The sequence below is a fragment of the Nelumbo lutea genome, chromosome 2, assembly GCF_056320005.1.
Source record: "Nelumbo lutea isolate HS-2025 chromosome 2, American lotus-T2T, whole genome shotgun sequence".
Taxonomy (NCBI): Eukaryota; Viridiplantae; Streptophyta; class Magnoliopsida; order Proteales; family Nelumbonaceae; genus Nelumbo; species Nelumbo lutea.
Window position 1 is genome coordinate 26,515,490 of NC_142685.1, and position 19,966 is coordinate 26,535,455.

At 36.1% G+C, this 19,966-nt stretch overlaps 1 protein-coding gene and 1 pseudogene across 2 annotated transcripts; both read left to right on the forward strand.

Moving 5' to 3' along the window:
- The first annotated feature begins 5,198 nt into the window (after positions 1-5,198).
- Positions 5,199-10,411, forward strand: LOC148869372 (uncharacterized protein At2g34160-like). Its single transcript, XM_088967257.1, has 5 exons — positions 5,199-5,423; positions 5,967-6,015; positions 9,577-9,639; positions 9,728-9,792; positions 9,966-10,411. The coding sequence occupies exons 1-5, from the start codon at positions 5,307-5,309 to the stop codon at positions 10,059-10,061; spliced, it is 390 nt and encodes a 129-aa protein (XP_088823383.1). The 5' UTR covers positions 5,199-5,306; the 3' UTR covers positions 10,062-10,411.
- Positions 10,412-13,213: 2,802 nt separating this feature from the next.
- On the forward strand, positions 13,214-19,345 carry LOC148869373 (O-fucosyltransferase 13-like; annotated as a pseudogene). The gene is made up of 6 exons (XR_016106474.1): positions 13,214-13,572; positions 13,661-13,755; positions 13,886-13,956; positions 14,091-14,179; positions 16,244-16,465; positions 18,504-19,345. The product of XR_016106474.1 is annotated as an O-fucosyltransferase 13-like (transcript).
- The last annotated feature ends 621 nt before the right edge of the window (positions 19,346-19,966 follow it).

Here is a 19,966-nt window from a genome sequence, read left to right on the forward strand (position 1 = left end):
AGATAATTTTAGAGAAAGTGGGGCTAGTGGGGGAGGTAGTTTAGGATAAGGGATTATTTAGGCTATTGGGAAAGTGCATCTCATTGGTTGCTTAAAAAATGACATGGAATTAAAAAAGAAAAAAAGAAAAAAATTCTAGACTTCCTTGTTTTAATAGGTCAGTGGGCATCATGTGCATCTTGCTCTCTTCCCACCCTTAGCCTTAGGGTTGCAAATAGATGGATCAGATTCAAATCGGGATATATTTGAATATGATCTAACACTGTTAATTACATATCCGATCCGAAGATCTAATTGGACCTAATAGACATGGATATGAATTCAAATATGATCGAAAAGTTGAATATTCAAATTAGATCCGACCCGATTTTTTTCTTTAAAAATTAATAAAATATTAAAGAAAAATAAAATATACCAATCTAAATAAATAAAAGAAATACAAATATTTTTTAATTATTTTCATCATATATATATACATGTTTTATAAAAAAGAAATAATATAACAAAATTATAAAAATATAATATAAATAACATATTTATAAATAAATAAAATATATATGTATTATATATATTTGCATAAATAAATTTATAGCATACATATATATATATGATCGGATATTCTCGAATCGGATAGAGAGGACCCGAATCCGATATGATTTCTGATCCGATCCATTTACACCCATACCCACTCTAGAATACTCCATTCCCCTGTAATGTGTTTATATTGACATAAAAAACGAGTCCCCGCTAGTTCCTAAAAAACGAGTTTCTATTGCTACTTCCTAAAAAACCGTTTTCCAAAAACTGAGTAGTAAGAAAATGACATTTTGTTAAGGCCAAGGAAAATGACATTGCTATCCAATCTCATATAGCAACTTACCAAGTTCATCGGGGGCGATAGGTTTGCGGGGTCTGTGACAAATTGGCAATATGAAAAAGTGAATAATTTTATTTATTTGTAATTTAATAACCGAAAATTGCTTTAGCTAACTAAAAATATTCATTGTTATTGTTAATACTTAATCAATTAATAACTGAATATTTTATATTTTTCATTTTCTGTTAATTTACAGCAAATAAAGAGTTAGTTTAATAACCGTATAAACATTATGAAATAAAAATTGAATATTTAAAGATATTAACGGAAATTTTCTGTTAAATAACTGAAAAATGATGATTTAGTAGCTGAAAATTGTTGTTAATTACAGTAAATGAATAGTGTTAATTTAATAACCTAATATTGTTATTTTCTGTTCACTTACAAATTAATTAATTTAGGTCAAGTTATTTAATTATTTCAGTGAAATTAACAAACATAATTAAGTTAAGTTAATCTATTTATAATTAACTATTAGAATAGCTTATTACACTGTTAACTTAAATTGAAGAGGTTAAACATCATAACCAATGTGGAATGTGAAATATTATTGCCCTAATTAATTATTTAGGTCATGTTTGATTTGCTATCACAGGCCTTATTTTTTCAATTCTTGTTCATTTTGGGGTAATAATAAAAAAGAATGAATAACATGAGAGCATTTTGGTTGATATATGTCCCTAAGGTGGCCAAGTGAGACACTCCGTGATATATGTCCATGATGTTTGCAGTAAGTGCATGTATTCATCTTTTTGTAGTAGGAAACAAGGTGACTAATTGCTAAATCTTTAACGCTAGTGTCATGTTTCCCATCTATGTTAGCCCGAGTAACCATTCTTTTGTTTCTTCTCCAAGGATCTCCCTCAAAAAAGAATCCAAATTAAGTGTAGGCCCCCTCTCAAAACATTTGACCTAATCACCTCAAATCTAGTTTGGGTGTTGAACCATCAATATAAACAAACAACCTTTGTCCTTCAACAAAAAACTAAAAACGAAAGTTCCACATAGGAACAAAGACTAACAAAAGAAAATTTTCTTCTACCTGAAGCCATCACACCCAAAACAAACACCAGGAATAGGTTCAACAAGTAATAAACAACAAGAGGTTGATGTAAAAACCTCCAAAGAGAAAACTTATCCAAGATAGTAACTTCAAATGACTAGGAACAAGAACTAACAATCCAAAACAGGTAACTTTCAACACTATTTACAAGAACAGAGGGATTAAAACCCATCAACAATAGATTGAATCCAATATTTGATTCGGTAGACTGAAAAAGAAGGCTAGAGCGACACAGAATCTAGCAACCTAGCAAGATCCAATGGTCTTATTGAGAAAAACAAGAGAAACATAATTCTAACTTGCGATTTCGGAGTAAAAACGAGAACTTGTGCTGATCGAAGCAACACCCAGAAAACTTGTAGAGGAGAGAGCAAAAAAGTTGATCTGAAGTCCTTCAATCTTCATTTGAATCCCATGAATAAAACCTAGATTAAAAATAGGTCAGAAAGACCTGCTATGATACCATGTCATACCAATAGGAGAGAGACAAATTTAGGGTTGAACAATGGGTGTGTTCTCGTATACACACATACACAAGAAAGAATACTACTTCTATTAAAAGGATACAATGAGATGAAAGGACAAATTTGCCCTTCATAAGAAACAAAAAAAAAAAAAAAGAATAAATAAGATACAATACATATTTTACACGACATAACCATACAAGCAAGCTTATTATACATAATCTCTACATTAACTTCCAACATAACAACTATATATGTCTGCCCGGAGAATCTATAATTGTGGTGTAGGGCTAATAAAATATAAAAAATGTAAATGAAATTAAGTCTTTACCAATAGTCATGAGTAAGGTTGGCCACGAATGAGTTCGAATATATATATATATAATAAAATATAAAATTATAGAAAATAATACATATAATATTTTATTTATATGTATAATAATAACTAATTATTATAATTTTTAATTTTTTAAATATTAAATAAAAAATATTTTTATATATAATTTTTTATTTTTATAAAATATATTTTTTTTTAAGTCGAGCTCGAGCCGAACTGAATTCAAGCTTGAGCCTTATACTATTCGGCTTAGCTCAGTTCGATCCACCCCTAGTCATGAATATGAGGCTAACAATAGGGATAATCTGACTATGATAATGAGGGGCCATGTGACATGGCTTCTTTGTTTTTATATATACTAAGGAAAATTTATGATAAGATAAAGACATAGTATCAGAAGAGTTTTGACCAATCAAAGCACCCTGTGAATTTTGAATAATACCATGGTTTTTAAAATTGAATTGGTCAGGGGTTTGGTTACCGTTTTGAATGGTCCGACCATTTGACTTAAACGAACAATCTCTTTTGACAAAAAATAAAAAAAAATAAAAAATTTTAAAAATTGAAAAATGGTCAAAACCATTTAAACAGTTTGAATTGTTAATCGGCTGGTTTAGCAATTTGCTGACCAAAATCAATGATTTTGGGGGAAAACAGAACGGGTCAAGTGACCGGTTTCCATCCAATCCGATCCGGTTTTGAAAACCATGATTAATACCACTTCTCTTTTGTGATACCAATTGATTGGCTATGAATTTTTGGAATACGAATTCTATATACTAAGAGATGGGGATGATTCTTTGTGGTGAAGCATTGGGCTAAGCAGTCTAGTTCAGGGTGGGCTAAGTTGGGCCGCTAGGTCCCTAAACGTAACCGTAAATTATGATACTAGTTATTGAAAACCTAGCAACTAATGAAGGACTTAAATTAAAAATTAACATCTAATATAATATAAATATATGTTTGGCATCGATGTTGCAGTTGCAGTGTGCTTCTGATGTATAGTTTGGAGAATCATAACGGTGCCTTTATTTTTGTTTGGAAATTGCTATCAAGTATGATGTTTTTTGAAGCAACAACAACTTTTTCTGTTTGGTACAATTACTCCAATAAACGTTTTCAGCACTGGTACCCATTATCCGGTGCCACATCAGTGTCACATCACTGCCTTGTTGGCAGCAACAAGCTTTAGCTCCAGGAAAAGCCAAATTTTTGCTCCAAGCCATGGCTTCCTGATTTCCAAAGCATGGCTTGAAGCACCATTTTTTTTATGGAAAAACGGTTCCAAACAAATGCTTGTTTCTTGGAGCACCATTTTTTCCGATGTGACGCTGATGTGGTGCCGTTGCTCTAGGAAATGGCAATGACGCCAAACAGCCCCTAAGACAAGGAAAAATGGTTAAGAAACAACTTCTACTAAATAAATCTGGACTTGGGCTAGATTTTTTGTTTAGGGGGCCTGGCCATGGCCCGACCCGGGCCTAGGCTTAATATCTGGGCCCGGCCCATAAGAGAGAGAGAGAATTTCCTGCTATTTAAGCGCAACAGCAGGATGATAGGGGTTTTCGCTAAATGATTGTACTTGTCTGTTCTCTAGCCATTTCTTCTCTTCTCTGTTTTATTTGTTCTACCTGAAAAATAAGTGGCCATGGCTTCTTGATTTTCAAAGCGTGGCTTGAAGCACCATTTTTTTATGGAAAAGCGGTTCCAAACAAATGCTTGTTTCTTGGAGCACCATTTTTTCCGATGTGACGCTGATGTGGTACCGTTGCTCCAAACGACAATGATGCCAAACAACCCCTAAGACAAGGAAAATGGTTAAGAAACAACTTCTACTAAATAAATATGGACTTGGGCTAGATTTTTTGTTTAGGTGGCCTGGCCATGGCCCAACCCGGGCCTAGGCTTAATATCTGGGCTCGGCCCATAAGAGAGAGAGAGAGAGAGAGAGAGAGAGAGAGAGAGAGAGAGAGAGAGAGAATTTCCCGCAATTTAAGCGCAACAACAGGATGATAGGGGTTTTCGCTAAACGACTGTACTTGTCTGTTCTCTAGCCATTTCTTCTCTTCTCTGTTTTATTTGTTCTACCTGAAAAATAAGTGGGCATGGCTTCCTGATTTCCAAAGCGTGGCTTGAAGCACCATTTTTTAATGGAAAAACGGTTCTAAACAAATGCTTGTTTCTTGGGACACCATTTTTTCCGATGCAACGCTGATGTGGTGCTGTTGCTCCAGGAAACGGCAATGATGCCAAACAGCCCCTAAGACAAAGAAAAATGGTTAAGAAACAACTTCTACTAAAAAAATCTGGACTTGGGCTAGATTTTTTGTTTAGGGGGCCTGGCCATGGCCCGACCCGGGCCCAGGCTTAATATCTGGGCCCGGCCCATAAGAGAGAGAGAGAGAGAGAGAATTTCCCGCTATTTAAGCGCAGCAGCGGGATATAGGGGTTTTCGCTAAACGACTGTACTTGTCTGTTCTCTAGCCATTTCTTCTCTTCTCTGTTTTATTTGTTCTACCTGAAAAATAAGTGGGTTAGGGTTTTCAGTTCTTTCTATTCTTTGTCATGGAGGAGATTACGGAGGGAGTTAACAACATCGCCATCATCGATTCGCACAAGAAGAATCGTATTCAAGTCTCCAATACGAAGAAGCCGCTCTTTTTCTATGTCAATCTTGCAAAGGTAAAAAAAGATCTGATCCCAGTTTGATTCTGTTATTCGTTTTATTTTCATTTCAAAACTTTCTAGGGCTTCCTTCCGTATGTTAACCTGTTAATGGGTTGTCACTGTTTCTGATTTGTTATTTCTTTTTTTTGTTTGGCCTGCAAGCTAGCTTAGAAAGTTACGTGTAGTGTGTTACATTTTGGTTTTAGGGAGCAAAGGGTTTTGGGTTTTGAGAGTTGCATACTTGCATTTATTTGGAGAGTTACGTACTTGCATTTATTCTTTCTATTTATCTCCTTGTTTACTAACAATGGTGTTGGCATTTTCCTTCGATTTTATATTCTTCTTTTGTTTTTTTCTTAGCCTTGAGTTGCATCTTACAGGCATTCCTTTTGCCTCGACTTAGGGGTTTCAGTGCTCAAACATGGAACTGCTAGAAATTATAATAAATCTGAAAAGTCGAAGTGTCACCTCCACCACCGTTTAGGACGAACATCTTTTTCGGGATTTACTATTTGTGCTAATTTAATCATTGTGGTTTATCTCGGATTTTCGTTGCAGAGGTACATGCAGCAACACAATGAGGTGGAGCTTTCTGCTCTAGGAATGGGTATAACCACTTTCTCTTTCGACATTATACATCTTCTATTTGATTCATTTATATTCTTTGACCCCTCGCTCCAATATTTGTAGGTTGTGCATGCCTTAGGGTCACAGATTATTCATCTTTTGGATGGTTTGATGTATATTTTCTTTGCTCCTGTTGTAGCTCACTTGAGCTTCAAGTTTATTTTAAATTAATGGATCTGCTTATTTTGACCTAAAGTGGATTCTAACTTGAAAGCCATTGTCCAAAGACTCCAAACTTTATTCCACCGTTAACCTGCTAGCCAATAAATTCAGGTCACTTTTTTCTTCTGCTAAGCTCATTGAGTTCTTGTATGGAAGAATTCATTAAGAATTAGCCGTTGTTGCATGAGTTTATTGTTTAGTGGGTTTCTGGCCTTTTGTCTCTTAATACTATTGGAACCATTTCTTGTATCTTTTTGGTTTATTTTCTTGCATAGATGCTTGCTCTCTCTAGAGGAGAAAAACTAGTACAATTTAGAGACATATTGGAAGCAAAAGGAAAATGGAATTTAGATGAAGGGATGTGATATGTGGCTTGGAATGGCCGGCTGTGTAAAAAAGTAGTAAAAGGACATTTTAGAAGAATATAAAGGAAAATGGAAAAGTGGTAAAGAAACTTGGGTGGTGGAATGAAGATGTTCAAAATATAATCAATATTAGAAAACCTGTTGGAGAGATGTCAGATTTTTTTGTTACAATGGGTCTTCACCAAGGTAAACATATTCAAGAGGTGGTCCCATGGTGCCTGATCTTTGCTAATGACATAGTATTAATTGATGAAACTGGTGAAGGATTACATGCAGATTAGGTTTATGGACAATTTTGCAATAGAAACAAGAGGTTTTAAATAAGTAAAATTAAACCAACATATATGCAATGCCAATTTAATAATAATAGGAGCACAAATCAGAGTAAAGTTAGGTTTGAAGATGAAGAGATAACTCAATGTAGAGATTGAGGAGGATGTTGCCCATTGAATATTTGAATTAGAGTAGGATGAACAAAATGGATGGGGTGCATTTGGAATCTTATGTAATAGGCAAATACCATTTTGGTTAAATGGAAAGTTCTATGAAACAGTTGTAAGTCCAGCTATGTTGTATGGAACAAAGTGTTGTGTAGTTAAGAGACAACATATCCGAGAACGGAATGTGGCGGAAATGTGAATGCCTAGGTGTATGAGTGGTAAAAGTAAAACCATAAAGAACAGGATTAGAAATGAAATTATATGTAGGAACCTAGAAGTATTGCCAATATATGAGCTGAGAGAAAATAGATTGAAATGGTTTGATTGCATGTATAGAAGACCATCTACAGCACTTGCTAGAAAAAGCAATCTGTTACAAGTTGAGGGGGCTATAAGAGCTAGAGGCAGACTGAAAAGCACTTGGATGAAGTAATAAGAAATGATTAGGTATCCATAATTTAACAATGTCTATGGATTATGGCACTGAACAGAATGGCATGGTGAAACTGGATTCATGTAGCTGATCCCATATAGTTGGGACTTCAGACAAGTGTAGATGTTGAACTGCTTGTTCTTTCTCCACATGTAACTCCTATTTCTCCATCTCTGTCAGTTGAACTAGTGTTCTATCTGTCATTGCTCATGGAACTTTATCTTTTGGATGATATATCTTGCAAAACTGACTGCTATTTCTACACTTGTGGTTGCTACCATCTATTCATCAATTGAACTAGCCCGCAAGTGATTTCATGGAAACCTGCCTCTGATTTTCTTTTCAGTAATTTACTCCTCACTTCCTTGTACATGGAATAAACTAGAAGTTACTATATTTTTAGTAAAATTTGATATCCCTTCTAATCAGCAGGACAACAAAAGGCATCTTGCTAATCATGCATTCTTTTGAATTGGTTGTTTTTGCTTATCTTCTGAATGGGTTGTTAATCTTTTGTATATAGCAGAATGTTTTTAACAAACATCCCCGCTTTGTATATACCAGAATGATTGAACAAACATCTCTGCTTGTCTTTAAGTTTTTAGGTAAATAATAATTTTGATTCTATTCTTACCAGTGGAAGGTGGTTGATCAGGTAGAGTGATCATGTTGGCTTTGAGGATACCCATGTTGTTCTTTGCATTCTAGTCTTGATAATTATAGCACTTTTTTTCAGGGAAAGAAAAGAATTATAGGAGATTTTTTTTTTTTTTTATGAAAGGAAAACTTAGACAATTAAGACCACTCTGAATCTTGTACCCACAATGTGTTCTTTGCATTCTAGCCTTGATAATTATTGCACTTTTTTTTTTCAGGGAAAGGAAAGAATTATAGGAGTTTTTTTTTTTTTTTTTTTTTTTTTTTTTTTTTTATGAAAAGGAAAACTTTAGGTAATTAAGACCACTCCGAATCTTCTATCCACAAAGTGTTCCCTCATCTCTACCTACAGAACACCACTGCTGTGTATTGGGAACATCTCCCCATGAATGACAAGGGAGATATTCCCAATGCACAGCTGTAATGTACTGTGGGTAGAGAAGTGGGAACAGATTATAGGTAGCAGATTGAAGCACGATTTAGACCGCATTTCCATGATTTACTGAGTTTAGAGCTATTTCATTTCAAGTTCCACTTTGGTTGAATGATTGAACCATTTATTTGCAGCATTTCCATGATGGAATGAACTATTAATTCTAAGTTCATTAGTTTTCCCTTTTGTGAATTTAGATAGGGATCTATTCAAAATTGTCTTTAAGAGTAAGTCTATGCTAGTAGTTAAGGGCCTTATTAAATGTGTAATAGGTTTTAAGCATTGTTTGTTTGTCCCTTGCTGTTTGGGGGGGGGGGCTTAGCAGCTGTTCTACTTGTTAAGTTAGACTTTGACTGGATCTCAAACATTTTATTGTGCAAGCCATGCAAATACAGGTTATGGGGCGATTGCTTGTTCTGATGGTAAAATCTCAGGATGAGTGGCTGACAAGCATGAGAATACAGGTTCAAGTCTGAGAGTGGCCACTACATGCTAAAATAATAATATCTGGAGGTTGGGCATGTAAACAGTCCACCCCTCCCATATTATTGCCTGTTCCTGCATTTGGGTAATGACCGTTTTTTGGGTGAATGCAAGTTGTGACTTGCATTATCTCATAGTGCATGACCTAACAAACCTGTTTGCTACTACAATTACTGACAGGTGTTTGTATAGTTTTCTAGTATCTGATAGATCTGCTAAGGTGACTACTAGCACTTCAAGCATTAACTTGATAGTTTAATTCAAATTTGTTTTTTGGCATTCTTGAGGAAAACATTGGATAGTCAGTGTAAAAATCAAAGATAGATATATACCCTTGGTTAGAATGTTTATCTGGGCCTCATGTGAAAATCAAAGCTATGGTAGAGTTTGCATATTTTGAATTCTTCAAGTGCCTTTTCAAAATGTAGACTTTACTGCCAACTATTAGAGTGTACGTTTTGAAATGTACACTTTATTTGAATTCTTCAAGTGCCTTTTCAAAAATAAGCTGTCAGTGATGCTGCTTCAATTTCTTATCATTTAAATGAATGTTCTGGTGTTTCTGCAGCTATTGCAACAGTGGTCACCATTGCGGAGATCCTGAAAAACAATGGACTGGCTGTGGAAAAGAGTTAGATTTTGACCCTCCTAGTTTCTGTGTTAACAGGCAAATACTGGATTGTTGAATTTGGCTTACTATGAGTTCTAAACATATGCAGAGATCACAACATCCACAGTTGATATGAAGGATGAATCCAGAGGAAGGCCCATCCAAAAAGCAAAGGTAAGTTACAGAATGCCACGTGATGACATGAAGGATGAATTTGCGTGGTGGATGCTTCATTCTCAGTGTTATCCGGGGTGGAGCACCCAAGTGTTTGATTGTTGTTCCAGTCAATTGTGCAATGAATGTTTTGTTTGTCTAACCGTAATTTAGATATTGCCGTGGTGTTTTAGATTGAGATATTGCTTGCAAAGACGGAGAACTTTGATGATTTGATGGCTGCTGCGGCTGAAGAGAGAGAAATTGGAGACGGTGAGGAGCAGAGCTGAAGGGGAATGCTTTGTGAGGTTTGGTTTGTTATCCTTGGTGTGCTGGTACTCAGAAAATGCGCTTTAGCGATCAATTTACTTGACTGTCTATTTTTGAGTAAAGGATGGTCATTTGAGTGGCAGTAAGAAGAATTTGGTAGCTGTGATAATATTGTGGTAGGTGCTAACAAGATCCCTTGGCTATTCAAGATTCGAGTTTATTATATTTCGTCATTCATTTAGCATATTTTCATTTTTTTTAAATGCATGGTTTTGATTTGATTGTTCTATTTATGGAACTAGTAATCAAGCTCTGTTTCCCCCAAAGTTGAATTATAAAATCAGAGTGATGCATTAGGCTTTGTATCAAATCAAGCTGCAGAATTTGATTCAAGCCCATGTTTTATGAGGGAACTCCTCTTTTTGATGTTTATCCAACCTTCGGCCCCCATTTTTTCTTTGCAGTATATTTTTTTGTAGGGGCCTCAGTTTAAAGGTCTGCTGCAGCTTTTCTAGTATGCATGTTTCAGCTTTTGCAAGAAATTAGTCATGGAAAATACTTTTGCGAGGTATGCGAATGTACTGTGCTAATCTCATTAGGAGGAGGAAATGAACAGAAAGTCTGAAACCAAGTGCGTTCTGAATGGTGAGGCTTATTTTGGTTAATAACCATATTTATTATTCCTGTAAGTTGTTGATATCGTGTGCGTTACTCGAGGTCTTGCTTTCCATTTCTACACAATCTGATGATTCTGATCAAGAGGCCTTTACCGACGATTGACGAGGGTTTTGATCCAAAATACTAGATACCAGTGGCATTGGTATAACATTTAGGTTCCCCCCTCATTCTATCCACATACAAAAAATAATTCAACGTGTTTCAATTAGTCGATTTGATTTGAAATGGGTCTTGGTGCTCTCCCCCTTTTTCATGGGCCCGATTCTTTATAATTCATAAAAAAGGAGACCTGGAACTGGAAGTCTGGCCTGCCTTCTCTAGCATGCAAGAAGTTAGAGAATGAAGCATGATGGATGCCCTCCATGTGCTTGTGCCTTTATGGGAACGCAACTTTTGCACGCACTGCTTGGGATTGATTGCACCAAGCCAAGCTGCATGGGCCACGGGTTGCGAAATTGCCAATTTCCTCGAATTGAAGGCTGTGCGGTATACTATATACATGCTAAGTAATTAGGGGTTATAGGCCTATGTGAATGGGACGTGGGGTGAGACCTCAATAAAGGCCCCATCACTACACAAAAGCAAATAACTGAATTAACCGTAAGGAATGAGGGAGGCGAGGCGAGGCGGGCAGCCAGCTTAGCTAGGTAACACATATTCTCTCACATGTCACACGTAATTAATTATCTGATTATTTTATAACAGACCTAGGAGATGGTCCTTTACTGCATTGCATGCAAATTGTAAAATCTGGTATCAGAAATTCAGAAATGTTATTTCTTTTATGAGATTTGATGAATTGTTTTATTCAGAAGTATGCAACGTCCATTAATTGAAAGATAACCCAATTATGTTTCCACCACAAATGCTTAAAGGCTAAAGCTACTTGCTTCCATGCATATGACAAAACTCACAAATCATCACATCAACATCTCTTTGGACAACCCTAAATCTCTTGATATACTGAAACCCAAACACTTGATTAGACCTTCACTATGCTTCAAGTCTCTCAGGTTTGTGAATGGCAAGTGAATATTGACTTGAAAGGATGGATGGGACTGACATTTCTTTTTTTTCAAACTGAGCTGGTCTATTGACCAAAAATTAAAGTATCTCTTTCTCTCTCTCTAACTTTATTACCTACATCTAATTTCTTTTTAACCGACTCAATACCAAACAAGCAGTTCATAAAGAGGTCTCTACAACTCACCTCTATTTTCCTTGCTTTGAGCAACCCGAATCACGTATACCAAATTTCCCCTAAACAAAAGCCTTTCCAACCATCAATCTTCATGTGGTTTGGAACAGTTCAGTTGTCAAATTCCCATTGCTCCCAACCGTCAGATTCAGATGTGTCCTTAATTGTCTCATTTCCAATGGGGCAACTGCTGTCCGTGAGAGTTGAGACGGCTCCTGCAACTTGAATTTTTAGACCACCCTTATCCTTATTTTTGTTCTTGGTTAATCTTTTCCAATTCTTTCATAACCTCACCCATCACCATCGTCTCTGGTGGAAATCCCAATAATCCGAGATCCGTGTCCAGTGTCTGGAAGCTTCAAACCACTTTTTTTTTCTTGGTTTTGGAGAATTTGGTGAAATACCAAATACCATTCTCACCTGGCCAACACTTGTAAATAGGCCTCGGAGGTGAAAAATTTATGGATGCAAATTCCACTATAAGCCTAATCCAAAACGTGACAAGAGTGCATTTTGTTTTGTTTTGTTTTGTTTTCAACACCTTGCAATGAGCAATGGCCTTTGGATTGTAGGGTACCCATCATCATTGATTTAGCCCCCATTTGGGAGTGCTTATTGGATAAATAAGTGCTTTTTAAATTGTGCTTCTTCCAAATGGGGGTTGTATAGGTATTTTGAAAATTATGTGGTGGGTTAAGATGGGCCAGAAATGCAATAAAACACTCATTGAAAAAGCGCTTATAAATAAGTAAAAAAATTTTGGCACAGGCTTACTTTCTGAACGAACACTTGACCTTTTTTTTTCCCAAAAATGCATAAATGTTTATCGATGTGATCCTAACCTGAAAAAATAAGAACTTATTCAAATAAGTGCTTAAAAATAAAATAATAAATAATCCCCATATGGGGGCTTAAATCGCCCCTGATGTTAGGAAAAAAAAATGCTTAACTTTTGACCAGATGAGCATTTCCCCAAATCTTGGTTCTGACACCCCAGCGTTTGTACATGGGTATAAGGAAAAATGCCCATCCCACAATTAAGCATATAGGCCTATATTATCTCGGCCCAATGGACAGGATAAGCTGATCCCGTCCAATAATCTCCAGTCTAATGGATTGGGCGATCTTGACTTTTGTGTATTGACTCTGACTGTCTGATCTGATGAATCCTCCCAGGAATTGGACGGTCCAGATTGTTTGAACGTGTATCATCTCTGTTGTACAAGATCTGTAGTATTCTAAAGTGTGATAGTACCGGGAGTACCCCATATAGAAGTTCCTTCTCCTTTTCCATCTGCCGACGAGTCAACCGTCGAACCAGTAACCAGAAGCAGATCTTCTACTCTCCTCTCTTCTTTTACATCTCTCCATGTCCTTGCCAACAAAAACCTAATTCTGCTGGTTCTCATTTCGATCCTTTATTTGCTTATGAAACCCTAGTTCTATTTCTCATCGATTTATCTTCCTCTGTTTGATTGGTTCTATCTCAACTGCGACAAGCTCTAACGCTTTGAAGAGAACAGATTAATGGTCATGTTATCTGTAAAACCCATCTTCGGTCTTTTCCTCATTTTCCTTTCTCTTTTTGTTGCGGTTGTCATTTTATCTTCTTCGACCCCATTTTCTGAAAGCTTAATTGCGCAGACTTCTCCACGGTGTGTAAGCCGATCTCTCTAGTTTGCATCAAGTTTCTGCATTTTCTGGCTTGAATTTTGATGTATTTTTTTTTACATAACGAAACAGGTCTACTTTGCGTAGTGGGAAGCTAGATATATGGAGTATTCGCAGAATCTTTGAATGGAGGCCTTGCAAATGGTGGCTGGAAGAAGATATAACCGGTTAGCTCAACGGTCTCAGGGTTTACATTGGGGCTAGAGTAGTTTATTTTTCCATTTTTCTTTTAACATGGATTCTTCTTAACTGGCTTCATTGCAGACAATTGCATTGGTTTTTGTTGAAATGCTGCAGCTCTACCGGCGGAGAGTAATGGATATATCAGAGTGGATTGCTATGGTGGGCTTAATCAGATGAGACGTGATGTGGGTTTTCCTCAAACCTTCGCGTTTCTGCAGATTTTGTCATTGTTACTTATCTCAGTGCGAAAGGATTAATTTTGAATTTTTCTTTTGTTGTTATAAATATTTTATAATTATCGGCATTATGATAAATGCAGTTTTGTGATGGAGTTGGTATTGCTCGTTTGTTGAATGCAACTCTGGTTCTTCCAAAATTTGAAGTGGCTGCATATTGGAATGGATCAAGGTAATTCGTGGCTGTTCTAATTGTGAAACTACAGTAAAACCTTTTAGTAATTAATTATTTCAGCTCGTATAACTTTCAAGAGAATAGGAGCCATTCCTTGAATCCTTGATACAATAGGAAAATCTCGGGCTGACAAGTCTGAGAATGTGAGTTCGAGTCTGAGAGCAACCACATTGTGCAAAGGAAATGCCAAAGGTTAGGTCCGTATTCAGTCTACCCCTCCCAAAGACCCCTCGAGTAATGGCACTGGTAACTTACAAGAAATTATTGACTCATTGGAAAGGAAGAACGTAGTTTCCTCTCACCCAGATATAGTTGAAGAAATTTGTGACTTTTATTGAGGAGCAGGGTTAATGATGTATCTCGTTTTTAGTTTGTTTGCCTGTATTATGGCCTTTTCCTTCTTTCTTGAATTTAATAAAATTATCCATTAACTATATAATAAATAGAAAAAGAAAACTTCTCTTTTATTTTGTTATATTTATCCTATTCATTTCTTTACCAGTACAAAAATGGGATTTTGCTAGACATGAGTTATAAGAATATTCATCAGCATCATCATCATCTAAGCCTTGTCCCAACTATATGGTGGGGTTTACTAAGTTATAAGGAGTAGCAATGAAACATAAAGCATCATTCAGATCTGTGCGGATATCATAGCATCAATGCTGAACTTTGTTGGGTGAACTGGAAGAATCAAACATAGTATTCTGTCCAGAAATTTGGAAATTCATTGTGGAAAAATCTAAACAACTTTTGTCCTAAAATCAAAGATATTGAAGAATGGGCAAGGGTTGTAGCAAAGTTAAGTGGTAGAAAGCCTTGTAAAACTTCAGTATAGTTCTTTTGCTGGGAGACAATCTATAGGGGTATTGTTGGTGGATGCTTGATTTTTTTTTGAAGTGCCAAATGCAATTTGTTCAGTAGAAGTTCAAGTTATGAAGAGAAGAGAAAAGAAAAGCTTAATAGTTGCTAGAAGTTCAATTATGAACACCATATTCTTTCATATAAGAGAGAGGAGGTAACCATGTCTTGAAAGTAAAGCTTGAAGGTGATGCATCAGGGCTGAAGTAAAGCTTGTGATCATTAACCATGGCTCAAAAGTAAAGCTTGAGATCATTAACTAACCGAAACAGAAATGCAATTCTTCACATTCCAACTTTGTGGAGAAGGTTAGAAGCTTTTTCCTACTAGGCCTTGATGTTACATTTATTTTATATGCCTAGAATCACTAAGATAACTTGTTGGTAAGCAGATTGTCTTTGTGTAGAGGAAGTTATTGACTTCCTTTCTTTTTCATAATTTTATATATTATAAAAGAAAGGTCATTAATCACTAAGATATTTTTTTTGATCAGTAGCGGCAAAATTTATTTATTTTTTTGATCAGTAGTAACGGAAAAATTTATTAAGAATAAGAAACTTTAATTACAAGTGAGGGGGGGGGGGTAAATTTATATCATCCTCTGAAGTCTAAGAGCATATACAACATAAACACAATTATGAACTTAAATTTTTGGCAGGCCAAGCATAGGCACTGGAAGGTTCTAAGAATTATGAAACATACAATGTTGAGTTGTAAAATAATATTTTAAATATTATGAAATGTGGAGCATGAAAGACATTATGAAATGTGGATCATTGTATATTTATGAAACAGTCTTATGGTCCATTTGGACTGAAAGGAACAACAGAATTTTCTGTAATAGAGTTAAAAGTCCTGAAGAGCTAGTGCAGAGAGCATTGGCAAGTTGATTTCTTGGGTGTCTGTTACTGAGGAGTTCAGACACCTGAATTTGCCTCTTTTATTTCGGTCTCAGTCCTGTTGGAGCTTGTAATTTGTCTTGGCCTGAGCTCTGTTGTATGTTCTCATTTTTTGAATAAAATTACCTTACCTCTTCCAAAAAAAATTGTATATTTTGATTGATTTTTGATTGTTACTAGTTATTGAATTCCTATTGATGTGTTTTCTTTAGTTGCCTTCTCAAATCTAGAATGTAAATTTAATTCTTCTCTTGCTGCATATTAGCAAGGTTGAGATGTAACCCTATGACTTTTAATCCAGTGGTTTTGCAGATGTATTTGATGTTGATTACTTCATTCAGCAAATGAATGGCTTCATATAAGTTGTTAAAGAGTTTCCAGCAGAGATAGCATCAAGAGAACCCTTTCGAGTGGACTGCAGCAAACGTAAAGGTCAATTTGATTATGTTGAAAGCATTCTTCCTTTGCTGGTGGAACACCGTTATATCTCAATAACACCAGCAATGAGTCAACGAAGGGATAGGTACTATCCTTGCTCATGGAATATTGTTGTATATGAATCAGATCCTAACTATCCAATTATAGTAGTGTATCTCTGTAATAATAAGGCTCATATAATAAAAACTTAAGGGTCTATAAATCTTCTTTTCAGTCCAAACGTTTTCTTATTTGATGCCCCCATTCCAGGGAAACAGAAAGCATAAAAGAGGTAGACAAGCCTTTTGGAGCCTCCTATTTGCTAATGGAAATGTTAATGAATTCCTATCTCAGACATGTCATATGGGCTTCAAGACTGTTGATGGAGCTGGTACATCATTTATATTGCCCTCTGACAGAAATACGAAAGGAATTATTCTGATTTAACTATCTGATTTGGTAGAATTGCATACACTGAATGGATTTATCTTTGCATTATGGGGATGGTGAGAAAAGTTGCATTCTACATCAAATGGATGTGCCTTTCTGGTTCTGGTGGGTAAAATAATGTAAACAAATACACCTGTTTCAAATCAAGACTATGCCCTATTATTTTCTTAACCAACAAATTATTTGGAGTGTTAGGATTTTTGGTACAAAAGAACAATAGAATGAGAGAGGAAGAATGGATGGATGGAAACCTTCTCTGTAATCAATGAATATGGATTCAATTATTTTTTTGATCGGTAATATGGGTTCAATTTAACCAGAGTCCTTTTTCTGATTTTCATGACAGTGTTTGGATCTTTAGAATATTCAACTGTTATATACTAATTCCACTTTCATTTCTTCCCCCATATCGATAGTATGAGTCTCAAAGCTTGAACTTAATTTCTAAATTTAGGTGTTGTTCTCCCTCCGTTTTCTAAGGAAGCTGTATGCTTATGTGTGCACAGAAAGAAATCAGTGCTTTTTTATAAATCGGGGTCTTTCAATTGGTAATATGTTTAGGTTCATGTATTGAACAAGAATAACCTCATAACCGAAAAACCCTTTCATGAACCATTGCATAAAATGTGGGTTGACTTCTGTTAGTCTGTTCAGAGAAAATAATTGATTAACTGGGCACAACTGTTTAATTGCTATAATTCTTTATGATTGTAGCCACTGAAAACTTTCACATCACTTGGATGGTTTACACCGAGGGCATTGCCACAAACTGCAGAAGGCCCATCATCTATTTGTGCCATGCATTGGTTTTTGCATGTTATTATTACATTTCTTCATTTTTGATTGGCTATATTTTTTAGTAGGTAATTTTTGATTGGCTATGTTAAATGGGAACTTTGAAATGGATGTAACTGTGTCAAACATGTGGAGACTGAGACCAGAACAAAAGGTTAGTATAGTCTTCTCTTTGTGGAATCCAAATTATATAACCTCAAATTCCCAGGATAAAATTTGAGATTGAATTGTATATTTTTCTTATACTTGATAATTTAGTATTATTACATATTATTTTATGTTTTTGAAGTTGTTTGCTTGATTTATGCATCTACATTTAATTTGTATATATACTTTCCCTTCTAAAAAGACAAAAAAATTTTATAGTCCTGAAATCCTTTTTTTGGGGCTAGCTGGCTCAACATCTTGTAGCAATGTTTTAAAAACTGACCCAGAACTGGAACTACTTTGGCCACCAGTTTCTGGGTCAGTGGTTTGACCGTCCAGTTCGAATGGATGGATCATTCCAATTTAAAAAAATAAAAATAATTAAATTAAAAATGGCCAAAAACTGCTGTCTAGGTCGAACAGGTCGACAGTTCGATCACCTGGGTCAGCATGTCGCTGACCAAGTCAATGGTTTCCAGACCAAATGGTCTCCAGGCAATGGAACTGGTTGCCTGGATGGTTTCCAGCCGAACGGTTTGACCATCCAGGTCAATGATGGTTCCAAAACCATGCCTTGTAGTCATGTCACATTCCAATTCTCGTACCCATGTCCATCTGACATAGGTAACTGTTGGATATATAATAGAGCCATAGCTATTTGCCTCTCACATTTATTTGTTGATCTCGCTTCTGCTTGTTGCATTTTATATCTACTTTAATCTTTGTGGTAATCTTTGTGGTAATCTTTGTAGGTATCCTTTGTATGCTAAAGCTGCTCTCTGTCAAGCTTGTTATAATGCTTTACGCCTTACTAAAGTCTTGGAGAAGAAAGGTTCTGAGCTATTGGATGCCATACCAAAACCTTTCTTGTCTCTTCACCTGCGGTTTGAGCCTGACATGGTAGCTTACAGTCAATGCGAGTATGAAGGCCTTTCTTCTGCGTCTTTAGAGGTCATTGAAGCTGCACGAGGTGGTCGAAGACCCTGGACTGGGGATGCAGCACGCATTTGGAGAAGCCGTGGGAGATGCCCCCTCACCCCAAAGGAGATGGCTTTCATCCTTAAGACACTTAACATTCCAACAAACACAACCATTTATCTGGCAGCTGGGGATGGTCTGATGGAAATGGAGGGCTTGACATCCATCTATACCAACGTATATACTAAGTCTGCCCTTCTCAGTGGTGAGGATTTCACTAACATGCATGGGAACACAAAACTGCCCTTGATTATCATGTATCAATCAACAGTGACTCATACATAGCTACATATTTTGGGAATATGGATAAGATGGTAGCTGCAATGAGGGCATTCAGGGGCCTTTTTAAAACTCTTTTCTTAAACAGGAGGGCGTTTGAACAGTTCACCTCCCAGGGGCTGAAAGGGGAGTTGGTTGAAGCCCTGTGGAATGCTCACAGAGATGAATTTGTTTTGGGACGAGGGTCTGCCTTGCCTGAATGTTTTTGTGAGTTTAAATTGTAATTTCTAGCTCAATGCTTTTTTCTTTTTTGTGAATTTAAATTGTAATTTCCCGTACTTGGTTTGCTGATCTATGTTGCCATTTTTTATCAGGGCTCTGGGTCCTGAATTCTCAATTCTTGCAAGTTTCTGTCTTTACGCTACCTCAGTGCACTCTGCCACTCTGGTTACATTTTAGAATCTGGATCTAAGCAGAATTTGGAATCCAGCTAAAAATTCTCATGTTAATTTGGATTATATTCTAGGGTAAAATAGAAAAACCTCCCCTAATGTTTTTGACAATCATAAAAACCTCTCCTATAGTTTCACTTTAACAAAAACCTCCCCTAGATTTTTAAATAATTCGACAAAAACCTCCCTTCCGTCAATGACTATGACGGAATACGTTAAATCGATTAATCATTTTTTCTAAATACCTATTTTACCCTTTTACAAATTTATTTGCATATATTTTTATCAAAACACCTCTGTTGGCATGTTATCCCCTTTTCCTCTCCAGCCAACCTCTTTCTTCTTCAACTTCAAAACCCTAATTCGGATAAATTCTTATTATTTGTGATTAGAACATAAAAGAAACTCCGTTTGTAGTCCTCTACTTTCAACAACGGATTTGGGTGTTGGGGCAAAGGAGTATGTGCATGTGCGTAGAGGACCAGTAGTTCAACGAGAGATTCTCTTCATTCTGCGGTTTTTCCTCTTTGTGTTTCTAAATGTTCTCGCTTGGAAGACAGGATCGT